This window comes from Salvelinus fontinalis, chromosome 3 (assembly GCF_029448725.1).
Source record: "Salvelinus fontinalis isolate EN_2023a chromosome 3, ASM2944872v1, whole genome shotgun sequence".
Classification (NCBI taxonomy): Eukaryota; Metazoa; Chordata; class Actinopteri; order Salmoniformes; family Salmonidae; genus Salvelinus; species Salvelinus fontinalis.
Genome location: NC_074667.1, coordinates 28944436 through 28968333, shown reverse-complemented (window position 1 = coordinate 28968333; position 23898 = coordinate 28944436). Strand labels below are relative to the sequence as shown.

The window sequence follows — 23898 nt, the reverse complement described above, 5'->3', positions numbered from 1 at the left end:
CTCCATTAGGTAAAATACATAAAGCACATGTTTTTCCTAAGAGCTCAAAGTGCGTTATATTGAAAGAGGGAGAAATCACCTCATGCACTGCCATCCACTACACTTCCAATGCCATCCATTTGTTTTCTCAAAGAGAATGAAAGAAGGGCTCTGTTTGGCTAGAGTTCCTTATGCTGGTGACCTGGGTCATGTTCACGTGGGGAGATGTTTTGAAACAGATTTAGGTCATTCAGTGCAACCTTAACCCTCACTCTTATCCTAATCCTTGGGGGGATTCCTGCGGTCACAAATAAAACAATTAGAAAGATGGGACATTTAGAAAAACCTAATGCTGAATAGTACATTTGAAACCTCTTCTAACCCATTGCAACACATTTGGGGTAGATAGGACGCTTAGAATAAGTGGGCAAAAATTTCAATAAATATTTTACCATTAACCTGTTGTGATCATCCAAAAATCGCATCCAGGATGTCCAAGAATGTTATCATCCACAGGGCAATATCTATACAGTGCCTTCAGAAAGTACTCATACCCCTTGACTTACTCCACGTTTTGTTGTGTTACAGCCTAAGTAAAAAATGTATGGAATAGATTTTTTTTCTCACCCATCTACACACAATACCCCATAATGACTAAGTGAAAACATATTTTTTTAGATGTTAGCAAATTTATTGAAAATGAAATACATACATATCTAATTTACATAAGTATTTACACCCCTGAGTCAATACTTTAGTGTAACGGCGGTCCTCCTCCTCTTCTACCGAAAAGGAGGAGTAGTGATCGAACCAAGGCGCAGTGGAGTTTAACGACATAATTTATTTAACAAAACACGAAAGTGACTAAACTAACAAAAACAACAAACGGTGTAGACAAACCTATACGACGAACTCACATAAAACAAGAAGAACGCACGAATAGGACAATTAGACTACACAAACCGAACAAACCGTAACAGTCCCGTATGGTGCAAACAATTACACAGACACGGAAGACAATCACCCACAACGAACACTGTGAAAACGCCTACCTAAATATGACTCTTAATTAGAGGAACGCCAAACACCTGCCTCTAATTAAGAGCCATACCAGGCAACCCAAAAACCAACACAGAAACAGAAAACATAGAATACCCACCCAAACTCACGTCCTGACCAACTAACACATATAACAAACTAACAGAAAATAGGTCAGGAACGTGACATAACCCCCCCCATAAGGTGCGAACTCCGGGCGCACCAGCACAAAGTCTAGGGGAGGGTCTGGGTGGGCATCTGACCACGGTGGTGGCTCAGGCTCCGGGCGAGGTCCCCACCCCACCATAATCAATCCTAGCCTCCCTCTCCCCCTAAAAATGTCCACCCACAATTTACCCCCACAAATCCTCTTAGTAACATCAATGACAGGGACAGCACCGGGACAGAGAGATAAATCAAGACAGAGGGATAGCACCAGACAGAGGGATAGATCAGAAAATAGAGGTAGCTCAAGATAGAGAGGGAGATCAGGATAGAGGGGCAACTCCGGACTGAAGGGCAGCTCCGGACAGAGAGACAGCTCTGGACTGAGGGGCAGTTCTGGGTATATAGCCGTTTCTGGCTGAAGGGCAGCTCATGGCTGACTGACGAATCTGGACGCTCATGGCAGGCTGACGGCTCTCGACGCTCATGGCAGGCTGACGGCTCTCGACGCTCATGGCTGGCTGACGGCTCTCGACGCTCATGGCTGGCTGACGGCTCTCGACGCTCATGGCTGGCTGACGGCTCTCGACGCTCATGGCTGGCTGACGGCTCTCGACGCTCATGGCTGGCTGACGGCTCTCGACGCTCATGGCTGGCTGACGGCTCTCGACGCTCATGGCTGGCTGACGGCTCTCGACGCTCATGGCTGGCTGACGGCTCTCGACGCTCATGGCTGGCTGACGGCTCTCGACGCTCATGGCTGGCTGACGGCTCTCGACGCTCATGGCTGGCTGACGGCTCTCGACGCTCATGGCTGGCTGACGGCTCTCGACGCTCATGGCAGGCTGACGGCTCTCGAAGCTCATGGCAGGCTGACGGCTCTCGACGCTCATGGCAGGCTGACGGCTCTGGACGCTCATGGCTCTCTGACGGCTCTGGCTGCTCATGGCTCGCTGGCGGCTCTGGCAGATCCTGTCTGGTTGGCGGCTCTGGCAGATCCTGTCTGGTTGGCGGCTCTGGCAGATCCTGTCTGGTTGGCGGCTCTGGCAGATCCTGTCTGGTTGGCGGCTCTGGCAGATCCTGTCTGGCGGGTGGCCCTAGCGGCTCCTGTCTGGCGGGCGGCTCTAGCGGCTCCTGTCTGGCGGACGGCTCTGTAGGCTCATGGCAGACGGATGGCTCAGACGGCGCTGGGGAGACGGATGGCTCAGATGGCGCTGGGGAGACGGATGGCTCAGATGGCGCTGGGGAGACGGATGGCTCAGATGGCGCTGGGGAGACGGATGGCTCTGGCCGGATAAGGCGCACTGTAGACCTGGTGCGTGGTGCCAGAACTGGAGGCACCGGGCTAAGGACACGCACCTTCATGCTAGTGCGGGGAGCAGGGACAGGGCACACTGGACTCTCAAAGCACACTCTATACCTGGTGCGTGGTACCGGCACTGGTGGCACCGGGCTGAGGGCAAGCACATCAGGATTAGTAGGGGGAGAAGAAACAGTGTGTGCAGGGCTCTGGAGACGCACAGGAGGCTTAGTGCGTGGTGCCGGAACTGGAGGCACCGAACTGGATACACGCACTACAGGGAGAGTGCGTGGAGGAGGAACAGGGCTCAGGAGACGCACTGGTAGCCTAGTGCGTAATGTAGGCACTGTAGGTACTAGGCTGGGGCGGGGAGGTGGCGCCGGAAATACCGGACCGTGGAGGCGTACTGGCCCTCTTGAGCATTGAGCCTGCCCAACCTTACCTGGTTGAATGCTCCCGGTCGCCCGACCAGTGTGGGGAGGTGGAATAACCCGCACCGGCCTATGTAGGCGAACCGGGGAAACCATGCGTAAGGCAGGTGCCATGTATGCCGGCCCGAGGAGACGCACTGGAGACCAGACGCGTTGAGCCGGCCTCATGACACCTGGCTCAATACCCAATCTAGCCCTACCAGTGCGGGGAGGTGGAATAACCCGCACTGGGCTATGCACTTGTACAGGAGACACCGTGCGCTCTACTGCGTAACACGGCGCCTGCCCGTACTCCCGCTCTCCACGGTAAGCCTGGGAAGTGGGCGCAGGTCTCCTACCTGCCCTTGGCCCACTACCTCTTAGCCCCCCCCAAGAAATTTTTGGGTGTTACTCACGGGCTTTTTGGGCTTCCGTGCGAGACGCGTTCCCTCATAACTCCGGTTCCTCTCTCTCTTTTCCTCCACTCTTCGAGCTGCCTCCAGCTGTTCCCATGGACGGTGATTCACTTTAGCCCATGGTCCTTCTCCGTTAAATATTTGCTCCCAACTCCACAAGTCCTGTATACTTTCCCGTTGCTCGAAATTCCGCTGCTTGGCTCTGGATTGGTGGGTGATTCTGTAACGGCGGTCCTCCTCCTCTTCTACCGAAAATGAGGAGTAGTGATCGAACCAAGGCGCAGTGGAGTTTAACGACATAATTTATTTAACAAAACACGAAAGTGACTAAACTAACAAAAACAACAAACGGTGTAGACAAACCTATACGACGAACTCACATAAAACAAGAAGAACGCACGAATAGGACAATTAGCCTGTCTAGGATGAGGGTGCCGCTAGCGGCACTCCCCCCCCGCCCCCACTGAAAAGGCAGAGCCGCGAAATTCAAAAAAAAAATATTTTTTAAATATTTTACTTTCACACATTAAAGTCCAATACAGCTAATGAAAGACACAGATCTTGTGAATCCAGCCAACATGTCCGATTTTTAAAATGTTTTACAGGGAAGACACAATATGTAAAGATGTAAATCTATTACCTAAAAACACATTAGCATAATCCACCATCTTTTATTTGTCCACCAACACCAGTAGCTATCACCAATTCGGCTAAACTAAGATATTTATAGCCCCTAACCAAGAAAAAAACTCATCAGATGACAGTCTGATAACATATTTATGGTATGAGATAGGTTTTGTTAGAAAAATGTGCATATTTCAGGTAGATGGCATAGGTTACAATTGCACCCACCGTCACAAATGGACTAGAATAACTACATAGAGCAACGTGTTTACCTACTTACTAATCATCAAACATTTCGTAAAAATACACAGCATACACTAATCGAAAGACACAGATCCTGTGAATACAGACAATATTTCAGATTTTCTAAGTGTCTTACAGCGAAAACACAATAAATCGTTATATTAGCATAGCACATGTGCAAACATTACCCCAGCATTAATTCTAGCCAAAGTGAGCGATAACGTAAACATCGCCAAATATATATTTTTTTTCACTAACCTTCTCAGAATTCTTCAGATGACACCCCTGTAACATCACATTACAACATGCATATACAGTTTGTTCGAAAATGTGCATATTTAGCCACCAAAATCATGGTTAGACAATGGGGAAAGTAGCCCAGCTGGTGAGAAAATGTCCGTGCGCCATATTAGACAGTGATCTACTTGTATACATAAATACTCATAAACGTGACTAAAAAATATAGGGTGGACAGCGATTGATAGACAATTTAATTCTTAATACAATCGCGGAATTACATTTTTTAAATTATCCTTACTTTTCAATACAGTTTGCGCCAAGCGAAGCTACGTCAAAAAACATGGCGTCCTAAGCCACTAACATTTTTCGACAGAAACACGATTTATCATAATAAAAATTTCCTACTTTGAGCTGTTCTTCCATCAGTATCTTGGGCAAAGGATCCTTTCTTGGGTCTAATCGTCTTTTGGTGGAAAGCTGTCCTCTTGCCATGTGGAAATGCCAACTGCGTTCAGCATGAACTGGAAGCGTGCCCAGCGATTCACAGCGTTTCAGAAATAAATGTCCCAAAATCGCACTAAACGGATATAAATTGCTATAAAACGCTTTAAATTAACTACCTTATGATGTTTTTAACTCCTATAACGAGTCTTAACATGACCAGAGAAAGATTACTCCCAACACTAATGCTTGGAACAGGTGTGGGTCGGTGTCCTCCACGCGCATAATGCAGCTCCAAAAGACTTACTAGCTACAGGGTTTTTTAATTTATAGTGCCTGTGAACGCGCAATCGACCCCATTCAAATCGTCATCACATAAAGGCATCCAGGGGAAGACGTAAGCAGTGTCCGTATACTCATAGGAATAACATTGGCTTTAAAACTGACTCCAGAACAGTGGCCAAAATTTCTGAAATCTGACTCCATGTCAGGGAAATTGCTGTAGAATGGGTTCTGTTCCACTTAGAGACAAAATTTCAACTCCTATAGAAACTATAGACTGTTTTCTATCCAATAATAATAATAATAATATGCATATTGTACGATCAAGAATTTTGTAGGAAGCCGTTTCAAAAATTACACGATTACCATAAATAGTGACAACAGCGCCCCCAGCCTCAACAGGTTAGACTACACAAACCGAACAAACCGTAACAGTCCCGTATGGTGCAAACAATTACACAGACACGGAAGACAATCACCCACAACGAACACTGTGACAACGCCTACCTAAATATGACTCTTAATTAGAGGAACGCCAAACACCTGCCTCTAATTAAGAGCCATACCAGGCAACCCAAAAACCAACACAGAAACAGAAAACATAGAATGCCCACCCAAACTCACGTCCTGACCAACTAACACATATAACAAACTAACAGAAAATAGGTCAGGAACGTGACATTTAGAATGACCTTTGGCAGCAATTACAGTTGTGAATCTTTCTCTAAGAACTTTGCACACCTGGATTGTACACATTATTATTTTAAAAATTCTTCAAAATCCGTCAAGTTGGAAGACAGCCATTTTCTAGTCTTGCCATCAATTTTCAAGTCGATTTGACTCAAAACTGTAACTAGGCTACTCAGGAGCATTCAATGTCGTCTTCGTAAGCAACTTCAGTGCATATTTGCCATTTTGTTTTATGTCCTGCTGAAAGGTAATTTCTTTGCCAGTGTCTGTTGGAAAGCAGACTGAACCAAGTTTTCCTCTAGGAGTTTGCCTGTGCTTAGTTCTATTGTCACACCCTGACCATAGAGAACTGTTTATTCTCTATGTTGGTTAGGTCGGGGTGTGATTAAGGCTGTGTTATCTAGGGGAATTATATATCTATGTTGGCCTGGTATGATTCGCAAAAGAGGCAGCTGTTTATCGTTGTCTCTGATTGGGGATCATATTTAGGCAGCCATTTCCCCTTTTGTGCTTTGTGGGATCTTGACTATGTTTTTGTGTAGCTGCCTGTGAGCAACCCAGAACGTCACGTTTCGTTTTTTCTTCTCTTTGGTGAGTTTATTATGTATTAAACATGTGGAATTCTACGCACGCGTAGGTCCAATCATTACAACGATCGTGACATCTATTCCATTTTTTTTCATCCTGAAAAACTCCCTAGTCCTTTCTGATGACAAGTATACCAATAACATGATGCAGCCACAACCGTGCTTGGAAATATGAAGAGTGGTACTCACGGATGTGTTGTGTTGGATTTTCCCCAAACCTAATGCATTGTATTCTGGACATGAAGGTAATTTCTTTGCCAATTTGTTTGCAGTTGCCTTATTGCAAACAGGATTCAAGTTTTGGAATATTTTTATTCTGTACGGGCTTCCTTCTTTTCACTCTGTCATTTATATTAGTATTGTGGATTAACTACAATGTTGTTGATCCATCCTCAGTTTTCTCCTATCACAGCCATTAAACTCTGTAACGGTTTTAAAGTCACCATTGGCCTCGTGGTGAAGTCACTGAGCGGTTTCCTTCCTCTCCGGCAACTGGGTTAGGAAGGACACCTGTGTCTTTGTAGTGACTTGGTGTATTGATACACCATCCAAAGTGTAATTAATAACCTCACCATTCTCAAATGGATATTCAATGTCTGCTTTTTACATTTTCACCCATTTAGCTACAAGGCGAGGCCTTGTAAAAACTCCCTGGTCTTGAATCTGTGTTTGAAATTCACTGTTCGACTGAGGGACCTTACAGATAATTGTATGTGTGGGGTACAAAGATGAGGTAGTCGTTCAAAAATCATGTTTAACACTATTGTTGCACACAGAGTTTGTCCATGCAACTTTTTATGTGACTTGTTAAGGTCATTTTTACTCCTGAAATGATGTAGGCTTGTCATAACAAAGATACTTATTGACTCAAGACATTTCAGCTTTTCAATTTGAATAAATTTGTAAAAATGTATAATAACATAATTACACTTTGACATTATGGGTTATTGTGTGTAAGGCAGTTGCACAAAATATTAATTTAACCCCTTTTAAATTCAGGCTGTAACACAACAAAATGTTGAATAAGTCAAGGGGTGTGAAGAATTTCTGAATGCACTGTAACTGGTGAAAAGGCTTGGATGTGGAGTTCCAGGTTAGATCCCAGCCAATTCCAGCCAAGGTAGAGCATCTCCTATTGCAAAGTTAGTCTAGGAACCCTAGCAAAACTCTAACCCTAACCTTAACTCCCATATGGTGCCTTCTTGTTGACGTAAATTGGACAGAGCTGGATAGAACCATTTTGGGAAGGTGAACGTTTTTGATTGTTCTGGAATTTTTCATATAGACCATATAATCCTTGTGTTATTCGACATTGGTCTGTCAGCTAGAGTAATCAGGCCTTCAAAAAGACTAGAGGAGGAGGGGTCTGGGAGAAGTAGGAATGTGTGCATGTGTGAGAGTGTGTACGTGTGTGTGTGTGTGTGTGTGTGTGTGTGTGTGTGTGTGTGTGTGTGTGTGTGTGTGTGTGTGTGTGTGTGTGTGTGTGTGTGTGTGTGTGTGTGTGTGTGTGTGTGTGTGTGTGTGTGTGTGTGTTTGTGTGTGGGGGGGGGGGGGGGGGATTAGTAACAGCTGAGTGCATGTTGACCTAAATGACCTTGCCTTCCCTCAAATGCACCCTTTTCTCCCCCCTCCTATGTACCCCTCCTAATAATGACCCATTATTTTGGCCACATCCCTCAACAGCCAACTGAACAACAGGGGTCCATTCCTCCACTGGCTAACCCTGCTAGACCAGCACTCTAAAGGAGAACACAATAGAGGAGAGACGAGGAGAGGGGGACAAGTTAACCCTGCTAGACCAGCACTCTAAAGGAGAACACAATAGAGAAGAGACGAGGAGAGGGGGACTAGTTAACCCTGCTAGACCAGCCCTCTAAAGGAGAAGACAGGAGAAGAGAGAGGATTAAAAGGGGACTAGTTAACTCCTGACACTGGTAAGTTCTATTTCATGAATACTACACAGTGTATTTGGAAATTGTTTTTCTCTCTAAGCATACTCTTGTGCTGCTAAACCCCACTGTCACTAGAGAATGACTCAAGGGCCAATGGGGTTTGGTTTTATTAAGGGACTAATACAATAAACTGGTCATGTCAATCGGTACACATCATCATAAAGTGGTGTAATTCCACTTTTGTTAGTGTCAGAGTGGGATTTGGATATTTGTCTGATTGGCAACAACATTACTGTGATTTTGCTGACTCATTACGTACAATATCATTTCTATTTATGCACATGTTTAAGTCATTCAATTGACATCCCTTGAAACGCATTCCTGCTGTGTCAGTAGCTGTGGCTTGACTAGTAGAATATCAGCACTCAGTTTGTTGATAATATCAGTCATCTCAATATTCCATTCAATAGACCTTATTGGTCGTCAAATAATATAACTTCTGGTGCATAATCCTGTTTTGTGTATGACTTGTGTTAAGTTCTGTTGGCACCAGACAAACCCAAGGCCAGACTCACACACTCATGTCTGCTTTCAGAGCAAACATTCCATCTGCATTCTTACCAACAACTCAACAATACTCCCTTGTTTCCAAAGCAACAGGGATCCTAGATGTGACCCCTGGGCAAACTTAGGTCTGATCTGAGGTCAGATCTGAGGTGCAGAAACAAACACCAAAACATACAGGGTCACATTCGGAGAACAGGGAAATGTGGAGATCTGACCTAAAAAGACTGTACATCGTTTGAATTATCCAGTTGCATTTGATTTGCCCTTGGAGGTGGTTGTGTCTGAGACAGTGGACATCTGGAGTTGTCTGTGTGTGCGTGTGTGTGAACTAAGACATCTCCAGGTTTACTTAGGCTAGACAGGCCGGAGGCGGTAGGGAGAGGTGGACCCTAGAGGTCATGCAAACATTGGACTAATGCCCTTGTTAAAAACAGAATAGAAGAGCCTATAAAATATAGATCAATTACCATGCAGATGGGGTTTACAAACCAAAAAATCCACCAGGTTACTATCGCTGATTGCGACCATACAGAATTAATTTACAACATTCGCTCTATCACAACTGTTTATCCTAAGAGGTGATATGGTTGTGATATGAATTGAAACCAAGTGCTGTATTTGTAAGATGACTTGGTACATTTTAGATGCTAGCATTAACACTAACCAAAGCCTACTGAATTTAACCCTTTGACTGACAATCTCTTATCACAGGTAGTTCCATGTGTAGCCTGAGAATGGCCCTGCTGTGTGTGGTTGTGGCCTTTGCCCTGACTCTGCTAGGCCCCTGCCCCAGTGTGTGTGCCCCTCAGGGGGGGGCGGAGCCAGACGAACAGCCCTATGACCTGGATGACTTTGATATGAATGGAGAGACAGACTGGGAAAACTTGGACCTCAATGGAGAAAACTATGACTATGAAGACCTAGACCAAGAGGTGAGAAGGAGAGGAGGAGAGAGGAGAGACTAGCAGAGGGTGAGAAAAAAGAGGAAGGAACAAGAGAGGAGAGGCAAGATAAAGAGAGAAGAAAAGTAAGAGTGGACAATATGGGCGATAGGAATAGGTGTGAGAGGGAAGGGAAGGAATGATGGGAGTGGAAGAAGGGAAACGAGAGAGAGTGGTTGAGAGAGGTGAATTGGTCAATCTACTAATGTACTCTTCTCTGTGAGAGCAGATCGAGGTGGGGACGGTGGCCCCCCCTGCTCCTGAGACCCCTCCCCCGGCCAACATGCCCCCTCCTGAGTATGAGGAGGAGATGACCCTGTCCCCCAGGCCGACCCCTCCCCTGGCTCCAGTAACTCTGGACTTCAAAGGACCAGGCCTGTTTGGACCCGACACTGGCCTGGGTAAGCCGTGTGTGTGTGCGTGTGTGTGTGTGTGTGTGTGTGTGTGTGTGTGTGTGTGTGTGTGTGTGTGTGTGTGTGTGTGTGTGTGTGTGTGTGTGTGTGTGTGTGTGTGTGTGTGTGTGTGTGTGTGTGTGTGCACAAAATGTAATCTCTCTCTGTGCAGGTATGCCTACGTGTCTGCTGTGTGTAAATTAATAATATGCCATTTAGCAGACACTTTAATTTGTTGTCATTTAAAAAAAAAATATTTCACCTTTATTTAAGCAGGTAGGCCAGCTGAGAACAAGTTCTCATTTACAACTGTGACCTGGCCAAGATAAAGCAAAGCAGTGCGACAAAAACAACAACACAGAGTTACACATAAACAAATGTACAAAAGGAAAGAAAAATAGAAAAATCTATTTAAAATTTGTGCTAATGTAGAAGAGTAGGGAGGTAGGCAATAAATAAGCCCTGGAGGTGAACATAATTTCAATTTAGCATTAATACCGGAGTGATAGATGTGCAGATGATGATGTGCAAGTAGAGATACTGGGGTGCAAAAGAGCAAGAGGGTAATAATAGTATTTATAATATTTATCAATAATATTTATCTAAAGTGACTTACAGTCATGCATGCATACCAGTAGGAGTGTGTGTGTGTAATGTTCTCTCTGTCTCTGTGCAGGTATGCCTACATGTTTGCTGTGTGTGTGCATCAGTGGAAGTGTGTATTGTGATGATGCTAACCTGGAGCAGATTCCTCCACTGCCTAAAGATACCACACACTTCTACGGACGCTTCAACAGTATCAGACACATCAAGAACACTGACTTCATCAACCTCAGTAAGATATATGCAGGCACACACACACACACACACACACACACACACACACACACACACACACACACACACACACACACACACACACACACACACACACACACACACACACACACACACACACACACACACTACTGGCTGCAAAACCTAATTTCCCCCCTTTAGAGACCAATAATACTGAGCTAGATAGGGCCAAAATAATAATAACTGACAATACATTATATGTTCACCTCACCCCCTTCTCTGTGTGAAACAGTAGTTCACCTCACGCTGCAAGTAGTGAGGGTGATTACACGGGCTGCTGCGGCTATTTGATCATAATGTAGACCTATCAGAGTGGCCTACCATCAAAAACAATGGATAAAAATGCATCTCATAACATTTGAACATAGAAATAGCTGTTTTATCATTCAGCCTACAGTAGCAGCAAAGGTGTGGTTTTCAATGTAGGCCTACAATCCATGATACTTTTGAAAAAAACATGCATGGCTTGACAATAACCTGTTTAACCACTTGTCCTTCAGACAAGGCAGTGACTGAAAATGTTGTGTTGTTTGATGCAAGAAACCACTTTACAAAATAAAACTCATTATTATTCCCGTACCATTATTACAGAGAATCAGACAAATTATGCTACCCTCTGCCTATCGGCTGCTTAGCTTATTGAAGACAGTCTCAAAATACAACACTGCCCCTTTAAGATATAAAAAAGATCTAGGCCTGACTTGCTTTTAAAAGTTTTTGTGCTCTCATAGGAAGCAACCACTCCACCATTGTTGACTCCAAATTAGCTATAACTGGGCTAATAACTGACTAACTAGCAAAGAATATTAACAAATGTGCACAGGTGGCACATGCAGCTCTAGCTTTGATCTCAAAACAAGCACAACCGCTCATGCTTTTAACACAGTCCAGGTCAAAGTGAATGGCACAGATCCATATATGGCAATGGTTATTTGCATATAGTCCTACTGCAGCTCTGATTGGTTATGGCACACCGGTCTGTGTAGAGTAGGTCCATGTGTCCTGCATGTTAATGCAATAGAATCTCTTGCACAGTTAGTTTTGCAAAATAAGTCTTGCATAGTTAGTTTTGTTTCAGTTTGTTACATTGAAAGTGGCTAATATTGTGTTGATTTGAGCACAATTCCCACAGTAGAGCGACACGTTGATAGTGTTAACTAAAGAGGGAAAGTTCAGTCTCTTGCTTCTCCTTCGGCAGTCCAATGACTTGATAAAAATATTAATTTACTACTATAGCCCATACAAATGCATACATTTTTAGACAGTCTAAAAATAGATCTTAAGGAATAAGGATTTGAAGTGTGTGGCCTATATCTAGGAGATCTAAAAACACTCAGGAAATATTTGTATTTTTTAAACACAAAATTACAGTAACTTCAGAAAGTATTCATACCCCTTTACTTATTGCATATTTGTTGTGTTACAGCCTACATTCAAAATGGATTAAATAAATGCAAATTCTCACCCATCTACACACAATATCCCATAATGGCAAAGTGAAAACATGTTTTTAGAAATGTATTGAAAATGAAATACAGAAATTATTTTATATAAGTATTCACACACCTGAGTCAATACATGTTAGAGTCAGCAATTACAGCTGTGATTGTCACGATCTTCAAAATGAGCAGACCAAGGCGCAGCGTGCATTGAGTTCCACATCTTTTTAAAACAAAGTGAAACTGGAAACAAAACAACAAAACAAAGAACGTGAAGTAGTAGTGCCCAAATACACAAATACAAACAATCAATATCCCACAACCACTGGTGGAGAAATGGCTACCCAAATATGATCCCCAATCAGAGGCAACGATAAACAGCTGCCTCTAATTGGGAACCATATTAGCACCAACATAGAAATAGACATACGAGACCACCCCCTAGTCACGCCCCCTAGACCACCCCCTAGTCACGCGTGACAGTACCCCCCCCCCCCCCCAAAGGTGCGTACTCCGGCCGTAAAACCTGAAACCAAATGGGGAGGGTAGTGGGGGTGATTAGTGTCGGTGGCGGCTCCAGTGTAGGTCGTAGCCCCCGCCCAGACCCCGGATCCGGCCATCGCGCCAGGCTGAACGCCTTGCCTGGACTGGGCATCGGCACAAAGAAGGGCTCCGGCCATCGCGCCGGGCTGAACGCCGTGCCAGGACTGGGCACCGGCGCACAGGAGGACTCCGGCCATGGAGCTGGGTTGGACGCCGTGCCTGGACTGGGCACCGGCGAAGAGGAAGGCTCCGGCCTTGGAGCTGGACTGAACGCCGTGCCTGGACTGAGTACCGGCGCAGAAGAAGGCTCCGGCCATGGAACGGGACTGGACGCCATGCCTGGACTTGGCACCGGTGCAGAGGAAGGCTCCGGCCTTGGAGCTGGACTAGACACCGTGCCTGGACTTGGCACCGGCGCAGAGGAAGGTTCTGGCCTTGGAGCGGGACTGGACGCCGTGCCTGTACTGGGCACCGGCGCAGAGGAAGGCTCCGGCCTTGGAGCGGGACTGGACGCCATGCCTGGACTGGGCACCGGTGCAGAGGAAGGCTCCGCAATGGAGCGGGACTGGACGCCATGCCTGGACTGGGCACCGGCGCAGATGAAGGCTCCGGCCTTGTAGCAGGACTGGACGCTGCGCCTGGACTGAGCACCGGCGCAGAGAGAAGCTCCGGGCCTGGAGCGGGACTGGATGCCGTGCCTTGACTGGGTACCAGCGCAGAGGAAGGCTCCGGCCATGGAGCTGGACTGGACGCCGTGCCTGGACTTGCCACCGGCGCAGAGGAAGGCTCCTGCCCTGGAGCAGGACTCTACGCCTTACATGGAAGCTCCGGACCATTGAACGTTGCTGGAGGTTCCGGTCCGTTGACCGCCGCTGGAGGTTCCGGACCGTGGACCGCCACTGTATGTTCCAGACCGTGGACCGTCGTTGGAGGTTCCGGACTGGGAACCGTCACCGGAAGCTCTGGACTGGGAACCGTCACCGGAAGCTCTGGACTGGGAACCGTCACCGGAAGCTCTGGACTGGGAACCGTCGCCGGAAGCTCTGGACTGGGAGCCGTCGCCGGAAGCTCTGGACTGTGAATGCGCACTGGAGGCCTAGTGCGTGGAGCCGGTACAGGTGGCACCGGACTGATGACATGCACTTCAGGGCGAGTGCGGGGAGGAGGCACAGGATGTAACGGATTGGGGAGGTGCACTGGAGTCCAGATGTGTGGAGCCGGCACAGGTTTCACCAGACTGCTAACCGGATCCTCTGGTCGAATGTTGAACAGAACACATTTGCACAACATCTCTCTCATCTCTCTCTCTCCCAACTTCTCCATTGCCTCCCTGACGGTCTCTGGCTCTTTAACACAAAATGCAGGGAACCGGCACATGACGTACCGGGCTGGGGAGGTGCACTGAAGATCTGATGTGTGGAACCGGCACAGGTTTCACCAGACTGCTAACCGGATCTTCTGGTTGAATGTTGAGCAGAACACACTTGCACAACATCTCTCTCATCTCTCAACTTCTCCATTGCCTCCCTGACAGTCTCTGGCTCTTCCCGCGGCTCAGCCGCCAGCTCCATGTATCCCCCCCCCAAAAGAATCTTGGGGTTTCTTTGGCAGCGGACTGACGACACGCTCCTCATGGCGAGTGCGAGGAACCCGGCACAGGACATACTGGGCTGGGGAGGCGCACTGGAGATCTGGTGCGTGGAGGCGTCATAGATGGCATCGGACTGATGACCAGCTCTTCAGCCCGCCTGCGCTGCAGTCTACTCCATGCTAACCCCTCTCTCCGGTGTCCTTCCTCACATTGTTCCATCAACTCCAAGGCGGGCTCTGACACTCTCCTCTGCTCGACCGGCCACCCCTTGTGCCCCCCCTCAAAAAAGTATTGGGGTTGTCCTTGGCCGTTCTGTGGCCGCGAACCCTGGCGTCCTCCCTTATTACCTTCCGTCTGACGCCAAGGAAGGGTTTCGCATCCACCCATCACTTCTTCCCATGTCCAAAACTCCTTTCCCTTTTGGGCACGCTGCTTGGTCTTGGTTTGGTGGGATATTCTGTCACGATCTTCAAAATGAGCGGACCAAGGCGCAGCGTGCATTGAGTTCCACATCTTTTTAATACAAAGTAAAACTGGAAACAAAACAACAATAATTACAAAGAACGTGAAGTAGTAGTGCCCAAACACACTAACACAAACAATCAATATCCCACAATCACAGGTGGAGAAATGGCAACCTAAATATGATCCCCAATCAGAGGCAACGATAAACAGCTGCCTCTAATTGGGAACCATATTAGCACCAACATAGAAATAGACTAAACCACCCCCTAGTCACGCCATGACCTACTACACCATAGAGAACCAAGGGCTCTCTATGGTCAGGGTGTGAAAGTGAATCTTCCTAGGTAAGTCGCTAAGAGCTTTGCACACCTGGATTGTACAATATTTGCCCTTTTTATTTTCTAAATTCTTCATGCTCAAATTGTTTGTTGACCATTGCTAGAGAATTAAACTATATCGAAAATGTAAGTATGTATTAAAGTTTTAAAGCATTTTTTTGTTGATGTTGCATATTCTAGCACTTGCATGGCCATGAAAGACCTTCCATTCAAACAACTGTGTCTGTGTGTGTGTGTGTGTGTGTGTGTGTGTGTGTGTGTGTGTGTGTGTGTGTGTGTGTGTGTGTGTGTGTGTGTGTGTGTGTGTGTGTGTGTGTGTGTGTGTGTGTGTGTGTGTGTGTGTGTGTGTGTGTGTGTGTGTGTGTGCCCATCCCACCTATCACCATAGACAACCCTTGTATGATTTCCATTATCCATATATTTTTCAATTGTGCTGTGACGTTTTACATAGGTTAAAACAAATTCTAATCATATAGTATCCACAGATTATGAGCTAAAGATGAAAACCTTTCCTACGAGTATTATTATATTATTTTGTGACTGACTCTGCCTTTCCAAATTGCCCAAAACCGCTATGTGTAAGGTGTATTTTAAGTGCATGTTGTGATTTTTGAACCATTACTGAACCTGTGATCAGAAACAAGCTACATGGGGCAATACCAGAATAATTGATCTTGTGATTCTGATTCTACAGAGCTGAGATTGTTGTATGCCACATATATATATAGCATTCTGTTAGTTGCAATAATTTTATATAATAATTTAAATTGAAAAACTCTTAAGTTTGAATCAAGTGTTGTTTTTTGTACCAGTTCATAAACCATGTGCTATAGAATCGGTAATCGAAAATCTCTTCCCATTTATTTTGCAAACTGTTTGGCTCTGCTGTCAACATTTTTTCCTCAAATTAAACTGGTATATTTTTCTATTTATGCCAATTCCAAACAACTACCATATCTTCTCCCTTTTCCACTTGCCTCCTCTATTTTTGTAGTATTGCTGCAATCAGTTGGTTGTAAGTTTGGATTGAGCGGACATTCACAAATATTTCCGATAGATGCATATGTGACATAACTCCACCGTTTCTATTCGTAATTGAATTAATAAATATAATACAATCTTTTTTTTTTTTATCCATAAAGAATGTTTTTTTATTAACTTCTACTTCCTCCCTATCCCGGATCCGGAGCAACCCCATCAGTAAAAAAGCTGACTAGCATAGCCTAGCATAGCGTCACAAGTAAATACTAGCATCTAAATATAATTAAATCACAAGTCCAAGACACCAGATGAAAGATACACATCTTGTGAATCCAGCCATCATTTCTGATTTTTAAAATGTTTTACAGGGAAGACACAATATGTAAATCTATTAGCTAACCACGTTAGCAAAAGACACCACTTTTTTTACTCCACCATTTTTTTACTGCATAGGTAGCTATCACAAATTCGACCAAATAGAGATATAAATAGCCACTAACCAAGAAACACTTTCATCAGATGACAGTCTGATAACATATGCTATACAATAAATATGTTTTGTTAGAAAAATGTGCATATTTCAGGTATAAATCATAGTTTACCATTGCAGCCACCATCACAACTCTCACCAAAGCAACTAGAATAACTACAGAGACCATCGTGTATTACCCAAATACTCATCATAAAACATTTCTTAAAAATACACAGCGTACAGCAAATGAAAGACAAACATCTTGTGAATCTTGTGATTTTCTAAGTGTTTTACAGCGAAAACACAATATAGCATTATATTAGCTTACCACAATAGCCAGAAACACAAGCCATTTACCAGCAGCAAAGGTTAGCGATCGTAACAAACAGGCAAAAGATAAATAATTTTTGATTAACCTTCATAAACTTCTTCAGATGACAGTCCTGTAACATCATATTACACAATGCATATAGGGTTTGTTCGAAAATGTGCATATTTAGCGGCACAAATCGTGGTTATACAATGTGATTAGTGGCCAAACTTCAAGCAATCTGTCCAGCGCCATCTTGGAGAGGCACCTATTCTAATCGATAAGTAATCATAAACTTGACAAAAAAATACAGGTTGGACAGCAAACGAAAGATACATTAGTTCTTAATGCAACCGCTGTGTTAGATTTTTAAAATGAACGTTACTACGCATACAGCGTGCGCTAAAGCGAGACCGCACCGAAATTCATGGCGTAATTATTGTTTAACATTTGTCAACATAAATACGAATTTACAGCATAAAGACTTCTTACTATTTGCTGAGCTTCCATCGGAATCTTGGGCAAGGTGTCCTTTCTCCAGAACAATCGTCTTTTGGTTGAAAGATGTCTTCTTCTCCTGTAGAAATAGCAGCTAACGCTAGCCATGCACCGGAGAGGTGTCCAATTCGCGATAGCGCGTGACAAAGAAATTCCAGAAAATCGCAATAAACTGATATAAGCTGCTATAAGTCGGTTTAAATTAACTACCTTATGAAGTTTTTAAGACAAAAATCGAATTAAATCAGAGCAGGAGATATAGAACTGCTAAAACGAAAGCTTTTCAGGACGCATTTGTGATGTCCCTCCTGCGTCAGGCCCCCCGTTGAAAAGGTCGGACCTTCCTTTCCATGAGGTTTTATAGTGCCACAGATGGTGCAATCCACTCCATTCAAATTCTCACCGCTTAATGACATCTAGAGGAAGGCGTATGCAGTGCATGTAGCCCCATAGCTTACATGGGAACTTATAAACTGACCCTAGAACAGGGATCTCGATTTCAGAAATCTCACTTCCTGACAGGAAGTGTGCTGCAGAATGAGTTCTGTTTCACTCAGAGAAATAATACAAACGGTTTTAGAAACTAGAGAGTGTTTTCTATCCAATAGTAATAATAATATGCATATTGTACGAGCAAGAATTGAGTAAGAGGCAGTTTAATTTGGGAACGAATTTTTACAAAGTCGAAATGGCGCCCCCCTATTGACAAAAGGTTCAGTATTTGAGTGTAACCATAACATTTCTGGAGGATCAAACTGTATAAAGACAAAAAGAATGAGCCTTCTTAATAATCTACTGGAGAACCATTTTAGGTTATGAATGAGTGAAGCTTTTAGTGACAGGTTTAAAGCTTTAATATTTAATAATTTTAATCTCCCAAACTCATATTCATTATATAATTAGGCACGTTTAATTTTGTCTGGCTTAGGATTCCAAATCAAATGAAATATTTTTTGCTCATTTGATTTAAAAAATGAGTCGTCTGGAGTAGGCAGCTCCGTTAGTAAGTAAACTGTTCATTCTTTCAAGTAATTGTTGTATATTATCTCCAATAATTTGTCCATGTAAAAGATGGACCACACTGAATTTGGTGTTGATACTAAAAAAATAACAAGGAAACTATTAACAACTCATTCTTTGCATGTGTAACGCTAATGCTCAAAACCATATGCAATCAAACGTACTCATTACATTTTGAATGCTTGGCAGGACAGGGGAAATGGTCAAATTCACACACTTATCAAGAGAACAACCCTGGTCATCCCTATTGCTGCTGATCCGGCATACTCACTAAACACAAATGCTTCATTTGTAATTTAATGTCTGAGGGCTGGAGTGTGCCCCTGGCACACTTAAAAAAAATAGTTCTGTCTGAAATGATTTATACTTGTACTTTTGATACTTAAGTGTATTTTAGCGATTGCATTTCGTTTAGAAACGTAAGTATATTTAAAACCAAAAACTTTTAGACTTTTACTCAAATTGTATTTTCCTGGATGACTTTCGCTTTTACTTGAGTCCTTTTCTATTAAGGTATCTTTACTTTTACTTAAGTATGACAATTGGGTATGTTTTCCAACACCGAGGAACCATAAGTCAGATTCATTCCAGATGTTGTATTTAAACTCATTGCATCATTCTAGACAAGGCGGCAGTTAGCCCAGCGGCTAAGAGTGTTGGGCCAGTAACAGAAAGGTTGCTGGTTCGAATCCCTGAACCAGCAAGGTATACAAACCATTCTGCCCTTGAGCAAGGCAGTTAACTCCTAACAACAACTGCTATGTGGATTAAGGTAGCCAATTGGGGACAAATGCGGAAGACACATTTTGGCTGGATGCAGTTGTGCAACTGACTAGGTATTCATGGTTTTGATAAATAAAACATTTATGCATTCGAATATGGTCACACTGTACCTATAGATGCACTTTAGCACATATGCTAATTCTAAAAAATACTTTAAAAAGTCCAATTGTTTTAGAATGGCACCGGAGAGAATGGCTGACATTTTACATGTCCTAATTTTACATGACATACATCTCCTAACCAATTGTGCTATTGTGTGTGTTTTTTCGCGTTATTTGTAACTTATTTTGTACATAATGTTTCTGCCACCGTCTCTTATGAAAGCTTCTAGAAAAGAGCTTCTAGAAATCAGGACAGAGATTACTTACCTCGTATTGAAAGACACATTTTCTTTAACGAGTCGGACGAGGGGGATTTACTCCAGACACCCGACAAGGCCCTCATCCCCGTCATTTGCAGAAGAAAGAGACAGAGATATCGAGGACGAAGGTCGGGGTGCTTTGTGAGGATCAAGCGGCGTGTGTGTAATTTGCCTTTACCATCGGTCCTATTAGCCAACGTACAATCATTGGATAATAAAATAGACAAACTACAAGCACATATATCCTACCAACGGGACATTAAAAACTGTAATATCTTAAGTTTCACTGAGTCGTTGCTGAACGACGACATTAATAACATACAGCTGGCGGGTTATACACTATTGGCAGGATAGAACAGTCGCCTCTGGTAAGACAAGGGGTCGAGGTACATGTATATTTGTAATCAACAGCTGGTGCACGACATCTAAGGAAGTCTCGAGGTTTTGCTCACCTCGAAGCAACGAGCATGTTAAATGTGCAACCAGAGGGAAAAAAACTCTAGACCACCTTTACTCCACACACAGAGACGCATACAAAGCTCTCCTTCACCCTCCATTTGGCAAATCTGACCATAATTCTATCCTCCTGATTCCTGCTTACAAGCAAAAACTAAAGCAGGAAGCACCAGTGACTCAGTCAATAAAAAGTGGTCAGATGAAGCAGATGCTAAGCTACAGGACTACTTTGCTAGCACAGACTTGAATATGCTCCGGGATTCTTCCGATGGCATTGAGGAGTGCACCACATCAGTCACTGGCTTCATAAATAAGTGCATCGATGATGTCGTCCCCACAGTGACAGCACGTACGTACCCCAAACAGAAGCCAAGGATTACAAGCAGCATCTGCACTGAGCTAAAGGCTAGAGCTGCCACTGTCAAGGAGCGGAACTCTAACCCGGAAGCTTATAAGAAATCACGCTATGCCCTCCGACGAACCATCAAACAGGCATTGCGTCAATACAGGACTAAGATCGAACCTTACTACACCGGCTCTGACGCTTGTCGGATGTGACAGGGCTTACAAACTATTACAGATAGCAAAGGGAAGCACAGCTGCGAGCGGCCCAGTGACCCGAGCCTACCAGACAAGCTAAATTACTTCTATGCTCGCTTCGAGGCAAGTAACACTGAAACATGCATGAAAGCATCAGCTGTTCTGGGAAGACCGTGTGATCACGCTCTCCATAGCCGATATGAGTAAGACCCTTAAACAGGTCAACATTCACAAGGCCGCAGGGCCAGACGGATTACCAGGATGTGTACTCTGAGAATGTGCTGACCAATAGGCAAGTGACCTCACTGTCATATTCAACCTCTCCTTGTCTGTCTGTCATGTTTCAAGCAGACCACCATTGTCCCTATACCTAAGAACACTAAGGTAACCTGCCTAAAAGTCTACCGACCCATAGTACTCACGTCTGTAGCCATGAAGTGCTTTGAAAGGCTGGTTATGGACAACATCAACACCATTATCCCAGAAACCCTAGACCCACTCCAATTTGCATTCCGCCCCATCAGATCCACATATGATGCAATCTCTATTGCACTCCACACTGCCCTTTCGCAAATGGACATAAGGAACACCTATGTCAGAATGCTATTCATTGACTAAAGCTCAGCGTTCAGCACCATAATGCCCTTACAGCTCATCACTAAGCTATGGACCCTGGGACAAAACATCTCCCTCTGCAACTGGATCCTGGACTTACAGACGGGCCGCCCCCAAGTGGTAAGGGTAGGTAACATCATATCTGCCACTCTGATCCTCAACACGCGGGCCCCTCAGGGGTGCGTGCTCAGTTCCCTCCTTTACTCCCTGTTCACTTATGACTGCATGGCCAGGCACTACTCCAACACCACCATTAAGTTTGCTGATGACACAACAGTGTTAGGCCTGATCACCGACAACGATGAGACAGCCTATAGGGAGGAGGTCAGAGACCTGATTGTGTGGTGCCAGGACAACAACTTCTCCCTCAACATGATCAAGGCAAAGGAGATGATTGTGGACTACAGGAAAAGGAGGACCGACCACGCCCTTCATTTTCATCGACGGGACTGTAGTGGATCAGGTTGAGAGCTTCAAGTTCCTTGGTGTCCACATCAACAACAAACTAACATAGGCCAAACACACCACGACAGTCGTGAAGAGGGCACAACAAAACATATTCCCCCTCAGGAGACTGAAAATATTTGGCATGGGTCCTCAGATCCAACCAGTGATGGTTGCATCACTGCATGGTATGGCAACTGCTTGGCCTCTGACCGCAAGACACCACAGAAGGTAGTGTGTACGGTCCAGTACATCACTGGCGCCAAGCTTCCTGCCATCCAGGACCTCTATACCAGGCGGTTTCAGAGGAAGGCCCTAAAAATTGTCAAAGACTCCAGCCACCCTAGTCATAGACTTTTCTCTCTGCTACTGCAAGGCAAGCAGTTACTTTTATTTCTTATTTTATACTTATCTATTTTTTACTTAACATTTTTCTTAAAACTGCATTGTTGGTTAAGGGCTTGTAAGTAAGCATTTCACTGTTAGGTATTACCTGTTGTATTCAGCTCATTTGACAAATACATTTTGATTTGATTTGAAATTGACTCCATGTGGTATATAAACTCAATGAATTAGCTTCTAATGAATTTGAAAATGGTTCGTTGCCGAATTCAAAGTAATGCTGAACATATTACACAAATATTAACACAAACCATTAGTCAAATTGACCCCAGAATTGGAATATAAACTCAATACATTAAGTATTGACTTTAAGAATGATTACCTGCTGCATTCAAAGATAACCAACTTCAAGCACTAGACTAAACTTCACTTGCGTCATCCTTGTAGAGAGGTACACATAGTAATGCTTTCACTTATTGTACATATTTGAAGATCGTTCATACACGATAGAGTGCTTGTTTTGTTGTCCTACACTTCTTGTGTCCTTTCCGTCATCCTGTGAACCCTGGTCCTTGCTGCTCACAGCTATATTTTGTTGAACTTTTTCCCCAAATAACTGCCAGGTGTGTGTTTGGAGAGAGTAGTGAGTTGTCTGTGTTTACATGTCTATACCACTGGCTTTTATGATCTGATTGTCTGTATTTTAGCCAATGAGGCTCAATGTGCCCAGCGAAACTAATGCACTGCCAGGGATAATTGTCACTTCGGCCTGTGGGGAGGAGACACAGCAGCAGTGTTAGTATGGACGGTAGGGTAAGTCAGGATTTTGCAATTGAGTTTTATTTGTCTATTTAAGGGCCATGTAAGTTTGGTGTTGACCAGTTGACCAATGGCATTATGCTGGAGATAAGCAACCGTGCTCAGGTGACTGTCCCACAGTCAGAGTCATGCAATAAGTTGATTTTAGATGTGCTGCAGCAGAACTTTGATCTTGGGGCTTACATTGCTGATGACAGTAACTCTCCGCAATCTATCAGTGGATTGATGTCTACATTTGAATGAAAGCAAACGGGAAACGTTTAGCTGGACTGAAACAGGGGAGTTTTGATAAGAGAGTGTTTCATCTTCCTAAAAGATGCTAGAGTCAGGATCTACTTTTTTTGTAGGAGATTGTGATGAAGATGACAGTGTCACTGTGTTGGAATGTGCTCGGGAGAACAGACTCTGTTGTTGAGGAGTTAGATAGGGAACGTTGTGATAGGAGGAACCTGGAAAAGGAGTGTGAGCGTCTCAGGGAGGAGAGAGACAGGCTGTACAAGGAAAGGATAGATGAGGCGGAAGCTGTTACACAGATGCTGTTAGAGAGGTTTGTATGGATTTGATCCCTACCATGTGTGTTATTTCAGTAAAAGCATCACAGGTTGTCAAGGTTGTTTTGGAAAAACTTGGTGGGTCACAGGTTGACAGGTGACCAGGTCCAATATCCTGCATGTACATGGTTTTGGAGGCATGACAGTTTTCAATGCAACATCTGGAGGATGCTTTGAATAAGCTCACCCTTTGCACTGATGCTACTAGTAAGTTTGGACACAAGTACGGCCCTGCAGGCATATTTCTAAAGGATGGCACCAAGTT

General features: G+C 44.4%; 1 protein-coding gene across 1 annotated transcript in view; it reads left to right on the top strand.

Annotated features, from left to right (window-relative positions):
* The window catches only part of optc (opticin), a 41385-nt gene that overhangs the window by 4478 nt on the left and 13009 nt on the right, over positions 1 to 23898 (top strand). Inside the window, exons 2-5 of the mRNA XM_055911881.1 lie at positions 8099 to 8349; positions 9586 to 9806; positions 10045 to 10216; positions 10884 to 11042. Coding sequence (XP_055767856.1) covers positions 9594 to 9806; positions 10045 to 10216; positions 10884 to 11042 — 544 coding nt within the window. The 5' untranslated portion in view covers positions 8099 to 8349; positions 9586 to 9593. The remainder of the gene's footprint in view (positions 1 to 8098; positions 8350 to 9585; positions 9807 to 10044; positions 10217 to 10883; positions 11043 to 23898) is intronic.